General features: G+C 30.8%; 1 protein-coding gene across 1 annotated transcript in view; it reads left to right on the plus strand.

Annotated features, from left to right (window-relative positions):
* LOC133324395 (protein neuralized) overlaps window positions 1–16,650 on the plus strand; it is a 64,144-nt gene extending 47,494 nt beyond the window's left edge. Inside the window, exons 2-3 of the mRNA XM_061533238.1 lie at window positions 14,395–16,208; window positions 16,380–16,650. Of these exons, the coding sequence (XP_061389222.1) occupies window positions 14,395–16,208; window positions 16,380–16,637 (2,072 nt within the window). The 3' untranslated portion in view covers window positions 16,638–16,650. The remainder of the gene's footprint in view (window positions 1–14,394; window positions 16,209–16,379) is intronic.
* Window positions 16,651–19,120: the final 2,470 nt, after the last annotated feature.

The raw sequence follows: 19,120 nt of genomic DNA on the forward strand, positions 1-19,120 counted from the left end.
AAAATAGAAATATCGAATGTCAATATAAAAAATAATAAATAATTTAATAGCAAATATTTCAGAAAATTGACAATTGTATAAATAAATAATTAAGGGGAGTATTATTGAATAGCTAATTATATTCCATTTTTATTAAAATAAATAAGTTGGAACAAATATTTGCTCGCAAAAAATAAATTAAACTTCATAAAACATTTTTTTCTTTTTAAATGAACAAATCTCGTTTTATTATTATTTTCATATATTTTCTTCATTAAATCCTAAATTAAATTTCATAAAAAAATGTTTTCTTTTTAAATTAAAAATTTAAATTTAAAATGCAAAAATCTCATTTTATTATTTTTTTCCATTTATTTTCATCATTAAATCATTTTTTGTCTATTTTTCCTAAAAAAATAAAAATATTAATTTAATGTGTGGCCATGTGTCTCTAAAACACTTGTAATTCTTTTGTTTTTCCCATTTATTTCCCTTATTTTTATATTTCTCTATAAATAAAATAAATATTAATTTAATGTGTGGCCATGCACCTTTAAAACATTGCATTTTTTCTGTTTTCATGTGATCCTGTCTTTATTTGCATTATTTTCCCCTTTCTTTGCTTGATTCATGATATTACACAGTGTGAACTGCCCTTGTTTTATATGTTTTGGCATCAGTTGTCATTATTTCATGTCACCTCTCTTGCTCATCTCAAGAGAGCTTATGTACCAACATTGCATTTTTTTAATTTGAAGAAACTACTATAAATAACTATTCAAATTAAAAAAATTACAACTATTTAATAACTTTTTTATTATTTTAGTTTATTTTTAATGCAAATTTTCTTTTAAAATGGTTTATTTTATTATTTTCCCATCAAGAGATCTCTTTTATATTCCCTTTGTTTACGTTTTGTGCAAAGAGTAGTACGGTTACCTTTGATGAGGTTAACTCTCTTGCATATGTAAAGAGAGGCCCTTTTGATGATATTGCTTTTAATTTTCAGGAAATTTTGCACAAATAACGGTTTAAATTAATAGAGGGGGCAAATTTATTAATTTATTTTATTATTTTTCTTTATTTCATATAGTAAATATCATTTTAATTCGCTATATTTTATTAATTATTTTCTACCACTCCCTCTCTTCCACAAAGAGACTTTGTTGTTTACATTTTGTTCAAAGAGAAGTACAGCGGTTGCAGTTGATGATGGAATTTCTTTTGTAAATATTTCTTGTTATTTAAAATGAATTAACACAAACACTAGTTAAAATTAATAGAAAATTATATTTTTACAATTCTTTTATTATTTTATATAGTAAATTGTCTTTTAAATATATTAAACATCTTAATATATTATTTATTGGGAATTCATTCGCTCTTGTCAAGAGAGCACCGCCGTTTAGCGGGATTTTTATTTTTCCCTGTGTTTTTCATGCAAATTTTGACAGTTAAAAATATTTTAAAGTGTGAACCTCCTTTTTAAATGATAGTATATTTCGTTTTTTTTTTTGCTTTCAAAACATATTAAATTATCTTTTTTTAACTTATTACATTTTAATATTTTATTATGTGGCCTCCAAACAGCAACAAAAACCGGTCTCTATGTACCTTAATTAAAAAGGGTGTAAAGACAAATTTGGCCAACTGAATTTTAATTAATGTTGGAGGCAAACAAAAAAAATCATGGACTTTGAGCACAATTAAACTGAGTTGAAGTATGTTACTCAAAACTATGTTTAAAATACTGTATTAAACAAAAAGATAAGCCAAGGTCATTGTTAAGTAAGAGATTAGATTTTCAAGATTTCGGATGCAATTCCTCTGAATTTTCTTCAATCTTAAGCCAATCTTAATCTTGCAAGACAACTATGCACAACATTATTTTTAGAATAGCAGCTGGAATTTATGAGAGGCATGGCAACAAAAATATATGCATTACAATCTAGCAGCTGCTATTTGTTACAATTTTTGTTGTACAAAATTATCCTAGACACACACATGTTGAGTGAGTTTTACATTTTTCTGCCTGCCTTTTAAGTCGGCCTCCTATTATCTTGGTTGTAGGCTATATTTTACGCACACACAACACACATTTTGTTTAAGAAATGTTTCGAAAAACAAAATTTCTGGAATTCCTTAAAGGAATCAATTGTGAAAAACCTGCTGCCCGCATGCTACACATGACTTCAAGTAGGCTTGATATTGGGTTTTTTTCTTCTTCGCCTTTTTGTCTATACATGTATGTATTTCTCACCTGCATTCTGTTCAAAGATATCGAACAGGTATATAAATGCACATGTTTGCAGCTGTTTTCAAATTGCTACCCCTTAATTTTTTCATGAAAAAAAAAAGCAGCAACAATTCCAATCAGCACAATTTTGAAGGCTCAAAAAAGAAAGACAAAATAAATGGCTTGTGTTACATTTGTCATTTTTTTATCTGAATGTGTAATACCCCCTACCTTCAAAGTAGTTTACCTTTTCGCTGTTAATATCTTGACATTTAGCAATGTTGTTGTTTGTATGCCCTTTTTATTTTGCAATTTGTAATTTATGTGGTAGGGTTTTCTGTTTTTGGGTTGAAACCAAAAAAAAAAATTATCATAGATAAAAAAAAAACAGAAAATTAAACAAATCAAACAAGTGGCGCCCAACTACTAAAATATTCTATCGAAATATAGCCTTACACTGTAATAAACAAAAATGTTAAAAATGGCGCCCAACGTAAAGAACAACAACACAACCAAATTTGCAATGCGACTTATACCTAACGTTGGGCGCCATAATTTTAAGCCGTCGTCAGAAATTCTTAGCCTAATCTCTCATTCTGCACCTTTTTTTGTTAAAAAAAATGGCGCCCAACATGATTGGCATTCCAAAAAGCCTTCTTTTTTGTCGTAATTCTCATAAGACTCAATCTGTATCAACAGATTTAAATATTTCCCAAATCAAATGTGACATTTTCCGATTCAATAACTCCCTCAAACAATATTTCTTCAATATCGTTTCATTTTTTTCCGGAACATTTTTTTCTTGCTCTACCACACATTTGGGTTTATGTAGTTTAATGATTTCATGTAAATTTCAGCAATTTAACCAAAAAGCAAAAAAAAAACGGATACCCACAACAAAACCTGATTTACCGTTTAGCTCTCCAACACACACACCGCCACATTGCGAGTGTGAGTGGCTTGTAAACCAAATAAAATTCCCACGCTCAAACCTAAAAAAACTAAAAAAAAACATGCATACTACTTTACAATGAACATTCAAAACCCAATATCGTGAATCAGTTGTTAGTTTGAAATTGAAATATACCACTTTTTTGCGCATAACGACGAGAAACGACCAACCGACAAACAAAAATCCAACAACACGGCAATGTGATGACGATTTTAACATCCATCCGTACATACACACCATGACAATCATGATGACGATAAATGTACGATCTCTGCAACAACTACAACAGCAATTGCAAATTGCAAGAGTTTGAAAAAAAAAATAGTTTGCTTGCAATGAAGCAAAAACAATAAATGCAACTTTTTCTTGTTGTTGTCATCAATAGCAAAAAACATGAAATTGCAATTTTCTCACGTTCTTTTTTCCAAACTTTTTTTTCTGCTTGTTAAGAAAGATGTTCGATTTTGTTTTTCTTGGGAAGTGAAAAAATTAGGGAGAAAAAATTTTGAAATTAGATTTCAACTTTATTAATTTTTGATTCATAATTTGTTTTTAATAATATCAATTAATTTGTTGCCTCTTTATTCTCTTGAATTTTAAAATTTTTATTATTTTTTATTATAAAACTGAGTTAAATATTAATATTTAGCGATTTTGTCATTATAGTTCGATATGTGGCTAGGCCACCTTTAACATGTAATTTTGTACAGTACTTATGTGAACCAGGCTTAATTTCCATTAATTCCTTCTTCTATTGTCATAATGTCTATTACTTGGTGTGATCCATCCTTGTTTCACTGATTCTGAGAGTGAATAACAGTTAATGTTATTGTACCAAGAGAGCATTTATTGGCAAAATTATTTTGCACATTTTAGGGCAATTTTTACACCAAAAATAACAACAATTGATGGAAAAAATTATAATATTTTATAAATTTTAATATTTTTTGCGATATTTTCTTTATTTTGTGTTAAATTTCCTTTATTCAATGGCCAAAAAATAAACACTACCACTCTATCTCTCTCTCCCTTCACCCGAGAGAGAGCGCTCACATACGAATGACAGAAACGTTACTTTGGCACTTTGAAGGCATATTTGCACAAGAAAACAGCAAAGAATTAAAAGAAAAACAATTGAAAAGTATTAATTTATACATTTTATAAAATTATTTTTTAATATTTAAATGTAATTTTCATTTATTTGAAGGAACAGAATCAGAAAATACATTCCACCTCTCACTCTCTCCCCCACTTGGCAAGTTGTGCATTCTGTACAAGAGGGAGCCAGACAGCATTTATATAAGAAGTCTTTGCAACAAAATACTTTTGTTTTAAATTGCCTCATAATACCTGTTAAGCTTCTTAACAACAAAGAAAAACGCTTCACTGCATACACTTCCTTTTTTCATGCCACAAAACTTCTTCATTTCATACTCCAAAGAAGCCTTATGTGTGAACAACGAAAAAACAAGTCTGGCAAAAAACCACAACTTCCTTTAAAATGCAATCTAAAGAAATAAAGAAGAAGAAATTTATTAAAACTTTATAAAAAACTACAACAACAACAAAATGCACAACTTCTTAAGGAAACACAGAACAAGAAACAAGGTAACTACTTCCGTTTGTTGTGGTGGAGCTGCTGTTCATTTATAACGTTTTACACGTCAACGACTTTTTTGTTTTGCAACAACTACAACAATATATTATTATTGCAATAGTTTTTTCTTTTCTTTGATGTGTTCATATGATCCATTAGTAGCGACATAATGTTGCCCAACCTAACCCCCCACAGCCATAGACGTTTGGGTCAATCTACTGTTGTAAAAGTTTATTAAACTTTAACTATAATAAGAACGAGCAACAACAATAACAACTACGGCAACAATGAAAAACAACAAGGGTAATTTGATAACCCACACACATTGCAAAAAAGAACAACAACATCAAAAAACCCCAACAAGAACTCATAGAGTTGTTAGATCATGGCCCAGCTTGCTTAATGAACATTTAAACACAAATGGGGGATCTCGTTGTTATTGTTGTGCTTTTTGCCACAATTAAATTAGCCCCCTAGAATATGTGGTGTATAAAAGGGTCATATGAGGTAATATTTTAATTCTTAAAAAATATAAAACATTACAAATTAATGGCTTTTAATTCCGCAAGTATTTTCTTCTTCTTTCTTTAAAATCATATGTTAAAGAGAGCGTCATTATCTTTCCCGCCTCTTCTTCTTCTTCTTTTGAGGAATATACACATTACTTTTATAATTGACATGCCATTTCATGATCTTTCTCATAATTCAAACCTTCAAGGAGACAGCATTTGATTGTGGCTCTCACAAATGTTTGAAATATATCCCTTATTATGGAAATAAAACAACAATAGCCCTAAAACGATTTTATATGTAATAAAACTCCAAGGTCTAATAATCCACTTAGACTCCACATTTAAGTACTCATTTTTTTTTTGTTTTGTTTTGTTTCCTTTCCATTATGAGTGAGAGGGGTAGAGAGAGAGGGATCCATAACCTCTGTATATGACACATCATTATTGCAATAATAATTTTCATTAAACATTAGTTCCACTATAAGTACTCCATCACTTCATTATCGGCACCCTTTACTTCCCTCCCCACTAACTTCACTACACCCCATCACAACAAGCATGCCGCCATCTTCACAAATAGAAATGAAAGATAATTTTTTTTTGTTCAAAGTAATTGAGCGAGCGCGACTTAATTTCAAAAAACAATGGAAGCTTGATATGGTTTATTTAATACACATCATTATCGCCATGGACAGGCTGGCAGCTGCGGCTGTGGTTTATTATGTGTTTGTGGCTTGTTAAAGTAATTTGTTAAGCTATTAAAATAAAAAACATTAAAAATTTCTTAATTTACAATGCTATCGAGGAGTTATCAGCTGTTCTCTCCCTCTCTCTCTTCACCAAGGGGCCATTTGCAAGCAATGACGTTTATTTGCATGGCGCGTAGTTGACTATGAACAAGGTAGATATACAAGGTCTCTCAACAAACATCGGTATTTTGATATGTCAAAAATATTTTGCCAAAACAAACAGATTGACAAGATCTTTTTACACAAATTCTTGAAGAAAATGTTAATAAAAATATTGCCAAAATGCTGTTAGAAATTCGGAGATTTTCATTTATAATTTTGTTTTTTAATTTTTTGGTTCAATATTACAACAACATTTTTGACATTTATTTGTCCAACAGCTGGCCCTATGCGGCTACCTTATTAAATATACCTTGACGATGAAGGTTAAAGGGTTGTCAGTTGTGTCACTGACAATTAGGGATTTGTAGGTAGAAAAATAAATACATGAATTAATTTGTGAAAATTTTAATAGAAATTGGAAATATTGGGGGGTATGAGTAATTAAATAGTGGGTGGATTTGAGATTAGGGATTTCCATAGCTTAGCAAAATCAAATTTATTGGAGATTAAAGGGTTGCCCATACTTAAAAGTTGTGGCATTGACGTTAGGGATTTGTAGGTAGAAAATATACAGGAACCAATTTGTCCTAAAATGTTCTACAAATTAGCATTAATGCGGGTTCGTGCGTGTAATTAGCATTTGGATTTAAGGTTGGGGTTGCTCATAGTCTTATGGAAATTTGTAGTAGGGATTTTTTTTGTCATAAAAGTTATACGAATGGTCAAGAAATTAATTTGTGTAAAATATTACAGACATTAGCACATATGCGGGTGTGTTAATTAGCGATTAGGTAATTTTAAAGTTAAGGCTTGCTTTATGAAAATATATTTTTTGGTATAAAAATATTACACGAAATACAAAATTAAATTTCACTTATGGAGTTGATATTAATTAACATTTTAATAAAATTACCGTAATAAATTTTATTACAGCTCTAAATAGTTGATGTTATTAATTTAAGACAGGGGTTGATCATAACCTAACTAAATATAAAAATATTAAAAATTCACACAAAATACAAAAATAATTTAGTATTTAATTTTATATAACATTTTATATAAAAGGACTCTAGTTAAATGCCAAACTTTTGGGTTAAAAAAAACCATAACCTAAAAAATATATTTTTTAAAAAAAATGAAAAAAAAAAAAAAAAAATAATAAAAATATAATTTTTAAAATTAATTTAACAGTTTTACCAATTTCTATTTAACCAATTATTTTTACCTTTTAAATTTTATGTTCAAATTAATTAGGCCTCGCCAACTCTTCTTCTTTCTTTTGTAAACCCACATCATATACAGTTAAATATCCAATATTACGTGGTAATTGCTATTATTAGCATTTAATTATTTGTATCTTCGTTTGTGGGCCAGCAAACTGGCTTGCTTACCCTACTAATTCGTAAATGAAAACATACCACGCTTAAATTAGATTTTAAATTACGAGTTTTATGTGGGCTTGCTCTTTGCATATTATAGATTATAAATTGCCAGACAATAATTGTGCAGGTGGAACCACGCATTTTCGTTCGTTCGGTCGTATTTTTTTTTTTTTTTTCTTGAAATTCATTCATTGAGTCATATATGTAAATGTTTTTTTGTTAGTTTTCAAAATTTCCAAATAAGCTGTAGGTGTTAAATAAAAATTGTTGTTCGATATTTTGTTTATTGTTTATATTACATAACATTAGAAACATTGTTTGTTGTTTAAATTTTTTTCCTCTAAACAACCTTTGAAAGGTCACAACAAAACTTTTCACTTTTAATATGCATATTTATGCCATGTTATTTCCGTTCGTCGTTACAATAAGGGTAATTGTTAATAGCTTCCCCATTTCCGTTTTTGGTTTGAAAAGTTAATTTGGTTGCCATTACGAGCAACAAATTAATTGGTGACACATGCCGACGCCGCCAGAGTTTTGATTTGATTTTTAAAGGCCATTCACGTTGTAAATTTTAGCTGCGATTTAGAATATTTATCTGAAAACAAAAAAGAATGCCGCAAAAGGAGTATTATAGCCTTTAAACATGAAATGGAATAATTTACATTGCATTAGGTGGTAAAGGCGCAACACTCACCACATCATGGTGACACGTGACCTACTACCTACTCACTACCATTTAACCTAACAGCTAGACAACCTACGCACATTGCCGACATGAAGCATATGTCCAAGTAGTCTTGCATTAGGTTTACAACGCCCAAACACATTGTTATTAATTCAAAACATTAATATGTAAATAAATCAATTGTTTTTTCTTATTATATTTATTTATTTTTGTTGTAATTTTTCTCAACAACTCTTGTCATTCTATAAAAATAAAATCTTTTATTAAAATCAGCCAGCCAACCATGCATCCATTCCATCAGCTGAAAATATTGTATGGTTTGGTGGACCCCTTCTAAGAATCGGATATGCATGTTTGTCAGTTGAAGAAAACAACAATAACAAAATACTAAACTATGTGCTATATCACTCATGCATATATATGACAAGTTATTTTTATTTTTGTTTTCTTCCCCCTTTTTTGTTGGTGAACAATACCCTATAGTGTGTACCTCACTATGGTGTCAACCCAAGCAAAACGCCACCGCCACCATTAACAATATCATCTGTAACTCGCTCAGTCACATATGTATACATACTTATTTTTGTTGTTGTTGTAAAATACTATTTTTATAAAAAGAAAACAAATTGTGTGTATTTCTTCTCTAGCCTAAAGTTTATTCGCCTTAATTGAGGAATGAGGTTTCTTCTTCCGTTTTAGGTTTTATCTAAAATAAAATACATTTTCTAGAGTTTTCATCAATCCACCAGCAATTGTAGTATGCTCAGCCAAGTATTGCATTTTTTTTTTTTTTTTTGTTATTGTTTTCCATCATTCTAAAGCTGGGGAGTGGAAAATAATAGGCTCTATTGCTAATTTAAGCAACAACTTTTGGTAGCCACTGAGGCATATCGCACAAACGAAAAAAAGAGTTTTATACCATCACCTGTTTGAAATTTATACAACAAATTTCATGATAATTATTATTTCTTCTAACACGAATTATAGATTCCTAATAATTTCTCTTTATAAGTAATTAGAATTGAAAGTTATTAATTCATTAATGAGGGAAATTTTGTTTATTGTACTACCCGTCGTGCAATACGGTTGGTTGCATGCAGTTGCAATCATGTCTAGGGGGATAATTATGCAAATACGGTAACCCTTTTAATTGTGACGGCGTTAAATTAACGCCGTTAAAGTGGGCCACACACCTCAAACATGTGCGTTCGATCGGTGTGAAGCTCCTAGCCCACACACGTCAAACGGATCCATTAAACTTCATTTCATATTTATTTTTGAAGCGTGAAGATGGACCGCGATGGTGATGACGGAAAAAAGACGAAATATTTTTATTTAATATAAATGTATTAAATAATTTTATTTTATTCCGGGAAAAAACATTTTTATTTGCCACACAGTAGAATATGTGTAAAAACATCAAAAAATCTTCCAAATACATATGTATTGCCTTTGTCCGCTGATCCGCACTCCACGAAATTTTTTAACAAATGAGAAAATATCCACACACCAGGCCACAGACGTCAAACAAGTGCGCGTCGCACAACGAAAAATTAAAAATTTTTAATTTCTTTCGATCGGTGTGCGCACCGGCAAATCGGTGTGAACACCGTACCACACACGTCAAACATTGCTTCGATTCACACCGATCGAACGCACATGTTTGACGTGTGTGGGCCACTTAAGACAAATGTAGTAGGGAGAGAGAGATCAAAACACTGAAAGAGATCATCTGATTTATTTTTTGAGATATTTGAAATATATTTTGTTAATTTAAATTAAATGTTTGTTAACATTTTTTAGACAATTAATAAAACAAGTAAAAGAAACATATTTACAAAAGAAAATATGAATCAATTACTTTAATATTTGTTATTGTTTTCATTGGTTATTTATGAGTGTGAGAGTTCAAGTGAGAGAGTGACTGTTTATCTTTTGTTTAGTTTAATATAGACAACATTTTTTAAATTAAATTACATTTTTAATAAAATATATAAGAAATTAAATAAGGAAAAGAAATTTACAACACAATTTTTTAATATTTAAGCATTTTTTATATGGAATTCCAACAAAGTAGAGAGAGAGAGAGCGCGCACAGGAAATAGAACAGCTGTTCATTCTTTGGTTATTTTTATAAACATAACAAATAAATGCCTATTTTTTTATTTTAAAGAAATATTCAATAATATTTATAAAGAATTTTATGATATAAAAAGAAAAACAAAAAATGTCCAAGAATAATATTCCTACATCTTTTTCCCCTGCTGATGTTGATCAGTTTTCCATCATCACTCCTCTTGAAATAATATTCGTGCCAAAATAACACTTGAATGTCCTTTTTTGTATTTCAATGCAAAGAATAGAGGGTGGTGAAACATGTGTACACTCCCACAATACACTTCCTAAGAACACAGGGGGAAGGTTTATTCTTTTGAACTCTACTTGTGTCGCCAGCCTGCATTCTTCTTCTTAAGGAGGGTGGGAGGCGGCAAACAAGCATTGGTGTAATTCAATGTTATTTTAGCTAAATCCCAATGGTAATTTAAAACATGAACATGAACACATGTTCAGATTATGCATTTCTGGCAAGTCATTGCTAAGGATTTACAACAAAACACTTGTTCATTCGTCGTTATGGCGGCAAACAGAAAATTTGTATGTGACAGACGGTAGCCATTACAGCTTAACAAATTTTGCAAATTACTATGTCCTTTCTTTACTGGGTTGTCTAGCATAGAGATGGAAAGTATTTCAATGGAATTCTCGGAAGAAATAAAATCCATGTTGTTTATACTTCTCTAAAGGACTACAGGCGTCTCAAAGAGGATACGATTTACTAGTCAGAGATTAGTAACAAAGATTCGAAGGATCAAAATTCCATTGAAAATTTCAGACTTTCAGAGAATTGTCTCTTTAAATTCTTTACAATTGAATTATAATTACAAAATGTTGCATATTGTTATTAAAAATATTACTAATATAAAGAATTTTTAGGTAAACATGTTTTCTCTAATTTCTCTAAACTATTCATTCAAACACCATTAACTAAATGAAGATATTCCCATATAATATGCCATGTATACTAATGACTTCCTTGAAACCAAGAAAAACATGGCCTCAGAAACGTAGAGAAAAAAATGTTTATTAATGTTTCGTTTTTCTTTATAACCGTTAAAATATGAAAAGAAGAAAAAAAAACGTTTGATTAAAAAAACATAAATCAGTGAACAAATTGTTTGGCATTATGTCTGGGGGGACAAGGCGAGACATTAAAAAAATGCATGTAAGATAAACGTGATTTCCTTTCCAGTCAGTCAGTCCGTCAGTTAACCCGAGGTTGTACCAATCAGATATGAATGTTGTTGTTGTACATTTAACTGATTGGTAATTGATACAAAACCCATGGAATTTTCATTAAGTCATGACAAGAATATTTTAAAGCCATCATGGCCTATAAAACGCCACTCCAACATGAAAGCTTTTTTTCTGTTGTGCATGAGTGTGTGAAAAGGAATAAAACAAAATTTATTCCAAAACGCAGGCAGTTCATTTGTGTTGACAAGACGCTTCTTGAGTTGTTTTAAAGACGGCCCAGATATGTTCGGTCTCCTTTTCTTTTTTTCCGAACAGACAGCTTAGAACGGAAGTAAATTCAATGGGATCATGTTGGCCTGCCTGTCTGGCTGCATAGCGTCATGTTTTTTCTGCTCTCATTGCTCTGTTAAACGTGTTTGAGACTTCCTTTCGATAAACAAGCAGACAAACATACATCCCATACTAACTAAAGCAGGTCTTTGTTTTCAAAAAAATGTTTAATGATGGCGATCTTTACTGTTCCCAAGAAACGGAAGTAAAGCTAATATTCATATTTTTCATATTCTCTTCCAGGGCTAGGCATTAACACATCTTTTCTGGTTTGGGGGAGAATCTAAGAAAAGAAATCATTGAACTCTTGGTTGTTTTTTATACAAAATAAAATATCATATTACCTGAATATCTTGAAAATCTGTAGTACATCATCTACGCTTCTTGAAACAGGGCAATGTCTTTTTACGGGGTTAGTTTTTGTCTTCTGTTTTTTTTTTGTCTTTGGTTTGGTGAATGGTATAAAGAATATACCCTAGCAACAGACTATAATGTCTGGCTTTTAATTATTTTCTTTTATAAAGAACATCTGTCGTTTTCCAAAATAACTAAATTCAACCCCCAAAAAATTTAGTTAGTTTGCTTGGTTGCACACACAACAAACAATATGCATGAAATTTGTAACGCTTTTTTTGTTGTTGCTTGCATTCGATATTTGTTTTCTTCTTCTCTTTGTATTAGTAGTTCTTCGATCATCCCTTATTTTTTGAAACTCTGAACTCTTGAAAAGCAACCCTGTTGCACCACCGCTACTACCTGCTTCTCCTAATACTCCTCTACCTTATATATTTTCTTTCCAATCTTCCATTTCTTTTGTTCCCCCTTTTTTATACAATATCTTAAAGATCTTCAATATCGTTTTTGTGTTTGGTTTTGGAACCCTCACATGTCCCAAAAGCAGGTTTAGTTTGTTGTTTTTGTATTAACCACAACATTTAAAAGGCAGCTGGCGCATGCCCTTATTGTCGGGTTTTTTGTTTTCTTTTCATTTTGTTTTTTTTTTTTCTTGATAAATGCGTACTAAAATTATTTGTTTGTCATCTGGAGAAACTGCTTCTCCTTCTTGTTGTTGGGGTTCAACACAGCATATGCAACCAGTCTTGATCATTGTAGTACCCATCAGACGCATTGTATTTTTTTTTATTCTTGGGTCTTTATTGTTGTCTCTTAAAGTTTTTGGCACGCGCCACCATAAGAGGTATCAAACTTATGTTGTCTTCTTCAACTTGGGGGATTGTCCTTTAACATGATGTCAATGATAAATGCAAGCTTAAAATACACATAAATATAAATTTAAAGAAGACGGGTTGCAGAAGCAGCAAGGCTTTGATGAAGCCTACTTACTTTTATTCTATATTTAGTTTTGCACTTGTTCCTTGGCTTCTCCATATGTTGGAAATTCATAATAAGTTGTGTTGTTGTTATACAAGCAATTTATCACGTATTTCTTTGGGGGTATTTTTAAATTTATTTAATTTTTTTCAACTTGTCTTTTTTATTTAATAAGGCTCAGCTGTTATGTGCATTGCAAAGAATGACATTGACAGTTAATTTGTCATCCACACTCACTGTGTGTATGTGCACTCTCTTTCTCTCTCTCTGCATTTGCATAGATTAATTCCTTTTAAAAGCCACAATAGTTATTAAAGTTATATTTATTTTAATAAATTTAAAATTAATTATATTTTTGCAATATTTATTACTTGTTGTTTCGTTTAAAATACAATAATTTCCATTTATTTATCCTTTTATTTCGCTCTCAATGTGGTTATATACCACTCACTATTTCTTTCTCTCAGCTTCTTAACGCCATTTAACTAAATATTTCGTTTAAAATATCATACAATTTTACTTTTTTTAAATTAAAATAAGTAAATATTAATTAATAATTAATTTGTTAAAATTAGCACATAAATTATTAATTTATTAAAATTTTAATAGCAAAATACACAAACGCGTATATTGCTCTCTCTCTCTTTCTTTCCCCATATTACCTTTGTTGACATTTAATAACACATAGACGATGGAGGTCAATTAACGCCGTTAAATGATGCGATGTCCTAAAATAAACAAATTTTAATTTAATAACCAATTTATTATAAATTTAACAAACATACTATTATTTCTAAAGGACTATTCAATTATTAATAAATAATTTAATAAAATAGGAAAATTTGTGTTTATTATCTCACTTTTTCACATTGCTTACACATCACAGCCACAGGACTCTTGAAATTCAAGTCTTGATGCTGCCGAACGCCGTTAAATTGAGAAAAGGCGTTAAAATTTATTTTTTTTTAATAAAATGGATTACAATTAATGATAAATAGAATAAAAATACATTTTAAATTAAAAATGTATCCCTGTTCGATGTGCTAGAGTATTTTCTCTCCCAGTTGACACATATACACAATGAATGCCCCTCCCGACGCCTTTAAAATGATTCCTTCAAAAGTCTTACAGTTTAGTTTTTAATTGTTTATATATTAATATACTACTTTTAAATAGAAATTTTAATTAATAATCATTTGTTATTGTTCTTTTCTTTACAGTCCGTCGTTCGCCATCATCTTGCCCTGGACCAAATAACTTGCCACCACTGCAATTCCATCATGTTCACGGTGATAACATTCGGATATCACGAGATGGTACGATAGCTCGTCGTTTCGAAAGTTTCTGTCGTGCCATTACCTTCTCGGCTCGTCCGGTGCGCATTAACGAACGAATTTGCGTGAAATTCTGTGAAATCTCTAATAATTGGAATGGTGGTATACGTTTCGGTTTCACCAGCAATGATCCAGCCACATTAGAGGGTACTCTGCCCAAATATGCCTGCCCCGACTTAACAAATCGTCCTGGCTTCTGGGCCAAAGCTCTACATGAACAATACTGTGAAAAGGATAATGTCCTCTATTACTATGTCAATTCAGCCGGTGATGTTATCTATGGCATTAATAATGAAGAAAAAGGAGTTATATTATCAGGCATTGATACACGTGGTTGTTTGTGGACCATCATTGATATCTATGGCAATTGTACGGGTATTGAATTTTTAGATGCCCGTGTTTATATGTATCAGCAAAGTGGTGGTGTGGGTCTGCCTCCCTCAGTTTTGGCAGCCGGTATGACTGGCACCTTGCCAGCCGGTTCTCAAATGAGTGGTCTAAATCCCCATCATCCCAATCAGCAATCTAGGAGATCTCTGCCCTCTACCGCTGGTAGCTATGATCACGATTTGGAACGCAGCATAATGCCTTCGATGCAATCATTGAATATTGCCGGTGATCAAGTGGCCATTGCTTCGGATCTGGCCAATGGCTTACCTCCACTACGTTATAATGCCTCTGGCCGTCTGATACCAGTACCCTTCCACATCACCAAAGGCCGCAATGTACGTTTGTCACATGATCGTTTTATTGCTTCGCGAACAGAAAATGATTTCTGTCAAGGTTATGTTTTTACTGCCCGTCCCATAAGAATAGGTGAGAAGATAATCGTACAAATCCTGAAGACGGAACAAATGTATGTGGGTGCATTGGCCTTGGGTTTGACATCGTGCAATCCAGCCGCCTTGCAACCCGGAGACTTGCCAAATGATTCCGATTTCTTGTTGGATCGTCCCGAATATTGGGTGGTGAGCAAAGATATTGCCGCCGCCCCCCAACGTGGCGATGAGATTGCCTTCTTTGTGGCACCCAATGGTGAGGTAACCATTAGCAAAAACAATGGGCCAGCTGTGGTGGTGATGCATGTCGATCAATCTTTACAATTGTGGGCCTTCCTCGATGTCTATGGTTCCACACAGTCGGTGCGTATGTTCCGACAACAGCTGCCAAATATGGTGAATTATCCACCAAACGCAATAGCGGGTTCCTCGCAACGCATAGTCAATATACCCGTCTCGGAATCAATGAATAGTCTGAATAGTCAAATATCGGAAAATCGTAAAATTATCCATCCCTCGCAATTGAATGTGACACACGGTACGATAAGTGCGTCCACCTCAACACTGGCCTCAATGCAATCGACAAACAATTTAGCGGTGGGTCAGACCTCAGGTATTCTGAATGGCACTTGTTCCCCACCCAGTAATGCTGCGACGGGACGTATGATTAGTATGCCCTCGAATGGTGAAATGATACAAATTCAGCCCACCAATGGTGGTGGTACTGTATTGGTTGTGAATTTACCACCTGCCACTTCAGCATTGGATTTGAATGGTTTGGCGACGTCACAGGCTCGCCTAGCCGCATCGGCAGCAACAACAACGAATGGTGGAAATTCAGCTACTTGTTCAAGTGGGGCCAGCAGTAATTCAAATGTAAATACACTTGTTGGAAATATCAATAATGGACAATTTATTGAGGTTAGTATTTGAATTCGAACGAAAAAAAAGCACACACATCAATTTGTTAAGCAATTGAGTTTGGTGCTAATGTAGATATTGGCAGTTGAAATTTTTGTTGTTTTCAATTGGCAAGGTCATGATCTTTTGTTTATTTTATTAATGTAAATTTTTTCTTTTTTTCCCTTTCAGACTAACACTGCCTCTTCATTAAATGTGGCTGCTGCCACAAACAACAAATGGTCTAAGGACACCGTGGACAATTCCGATTCAGCTGGTGCTGAATGTACAATCTGCTATGAAAATCAAATTGATTCGGTACTCTATAGCTGTGGTCATATGTGTATGTGCTATGATTGCGCCATTGAGCAATGGCGTGGTGTTGGCGGTGGCCAATGTCCACTGTGTCGGGCTGTTATTCGCGATGTTATACGTACTTATACTACATAAAAAAAGAAAACAATCCTAAAAAACACAAAAGGAAAATGCTTATGAATACAAAGAGAGAAGCAAAAAAAAACACAAAAATATTTCTTTTTGATACACACACACTCACTATAATGTAATACTACTATAGATCCTATGGAACCCTCCCTGACATTAATATAAAACTCGCAAAAAAATTAATGGAATTTTTTAAAAATAAAAAAAATATATATTTAAGCATAAAATTAAAAAAAATTGTTATTGCTGCAAAACCTGGAAGAAGTAAAAAAGACAAAATGTAATGGATTTTAAAAATTAAAAAGAAAAAACAACAACAAATTATGGTATTAATTAAAATTATATATAAGATTTTTTAGGTTTCTCTTTATATATACTAAGTATTATGTGATTTATTTTTTATAAATGATAATTGTATTATAGTTTTAAAAAAAATACCACAAAAATAAAATGAAGGAAAGTGAAAAAACAAACAATGCCAATATATTTGTCGATCATGCTATTTTATAAATTATTAGAATTAAAAAAAAACAAAAATTGAATGAGAATGCCTTTTAGAAATTATTTTGTTTTGAATGAAAAAAGAAATTGTAAAATTATGGAAAAAATTTTTGAGGTTAGGTTTAATTTATTTTGTAGAAATTCGATTAAACCATATAAGCAATTGTAAACATAAATGGCTCAATTATGATTTTAAATTTTATTTTTAAATCATTTTTTTATCATATACACAAACAAAGCTAAATCCAAATTTTGTTTTTTAAATTTTAAGTTTTTTTTAATATATTTTTCTTTCTATTTCATCTCATCATCACATAAAACCAAAGTATTTGTTGGATTTTTTTTTAAATATTTTTTCAAAATAAAAAATGAAGGTTTTATATTACTGTGGATGTCCAAATATAAAATACAATACCTTTTTACAGCTTAAGTATATTTTAAATATTTTAAAGCTATAAAATTCAAATCAAAATATTTGCCAAGACTTTAAACAGCAAATTTGCTGTGTGGCCTGGTTACTTCATTTGAGAGCAAACGACGCCTGTCATATGGTATAATTCCTTTCTCGATGTCTCTTGCTTTCATTGACACGAATAACTGTATATTTATTTTAGACAACGGACTCTCTCTCTCTCACCCCCTTTATAACAAAGGATGAAATGTTTTTAAACAGAACAATGAAATTATTTAAACAGCGTTTTAAACAAAGAAATATTTCCATTTTTTTAATTTTATTTTTTTCCTTAAAGATGTCCTTATTGATCAAATAATTCCCGCTCCTAATAATAACAATAACAACATCTAAATTTTTATCAATTTAGAATTCTAATTAAATCAAATTTATTAATACATCCACACAATTTTTTCACACCTAACCAGTGCATCAAAATAATTGAAACCACCTAACCCAAAAAAAGTTTAATTTTATTAACATAACTACTTTTCTTTTTAAAATGGATTATTTTTAAATTTCTTTATTAAGTGGTTATTGGGTTAAAAGGGTTCAATAAAAAAATAAAACAAAATATTTCAAATCCAACAAATAATAATAAACAAGAATTCAATCAAGATACCAATTAATGACAAACCCAAATCACAAAAAAAAACACAAAAACAAATGCTCAATGATGATTATTTTAATCAAAGATTAAACCCAAAACATAATTATTACAACATAATTTATTATTATACCATATATTTATTATTAATATATATTATTATTAAAATAATAACATCATCACAAGATCCCCCACCCCCAGCACACAATAAAATAAAACTAATTATAATTTTTGTCATAATTTTATTTTTTAGTTTCTTTTTTTCGATATATTTTAAATAATAATAACCATGATGAAACAAATTAAGTCTGTAATGTTTATTTTATTAATTTAAATATTCATTTATTATTATTTTTCTTTTAATTATGAGATTATGTTTTAAAATTTAATAATTATTTTAATTTTTTTACATTCTTTCTTTGTATTGTATTTTATTTCTAGTCACTTCTTACAATAACTACTTTACTTTTTTATACATAGATTTATATTAAAATACATACATATGCAAACAGCTGGAAAAACAAATTATAAAAAATCAAATAAAAAACGAATTCGAAACTATTTTTTCATACGCAAAAAAAGACAAAAAAGAAAATACTTGTGTTGTTTTGTTTATTTAATTTTTTGGTTCTATTACGGAAATTGGTTGGAAAATGTAATTAGTTTATTTTTTTATTAGATAATGATTATTGGAATGTACAGAATGGCTATAGAAATTATACAGTGAATATAATGTTTTATATGTAGAGGCTACCACACAATTACCCTAGAAGGGGTTTTTATGTTCGTCATCAGTTTTTATTAGCGGAATTCAGGCGAAACAGATTACAAAGTGCGACAAATTTCAATTTTTATTTTGATAATTATGGCGAAATTTAAAAAAAAAAAAAATATGAAAGAGCGGCTAAAATGGAAGAAACATGTATAGGC

This window comes from Musca vetustissima, unplaced genomic scaffold, assembly GCF_032173495.1.
Source record: "Musca vetustissima isolate MV318-11 ecotype Yass unplaced genomic scaffold, APGP_CSIRO_Mvet_v1 utg20545, whole genome shotgun sequence".
Classification (NCBI taxonomy): Eukaryota; Metazoa; Arthropoda; class Insecta; order Diptera; family Muscidae; genus Musca; species Musca vetustissima.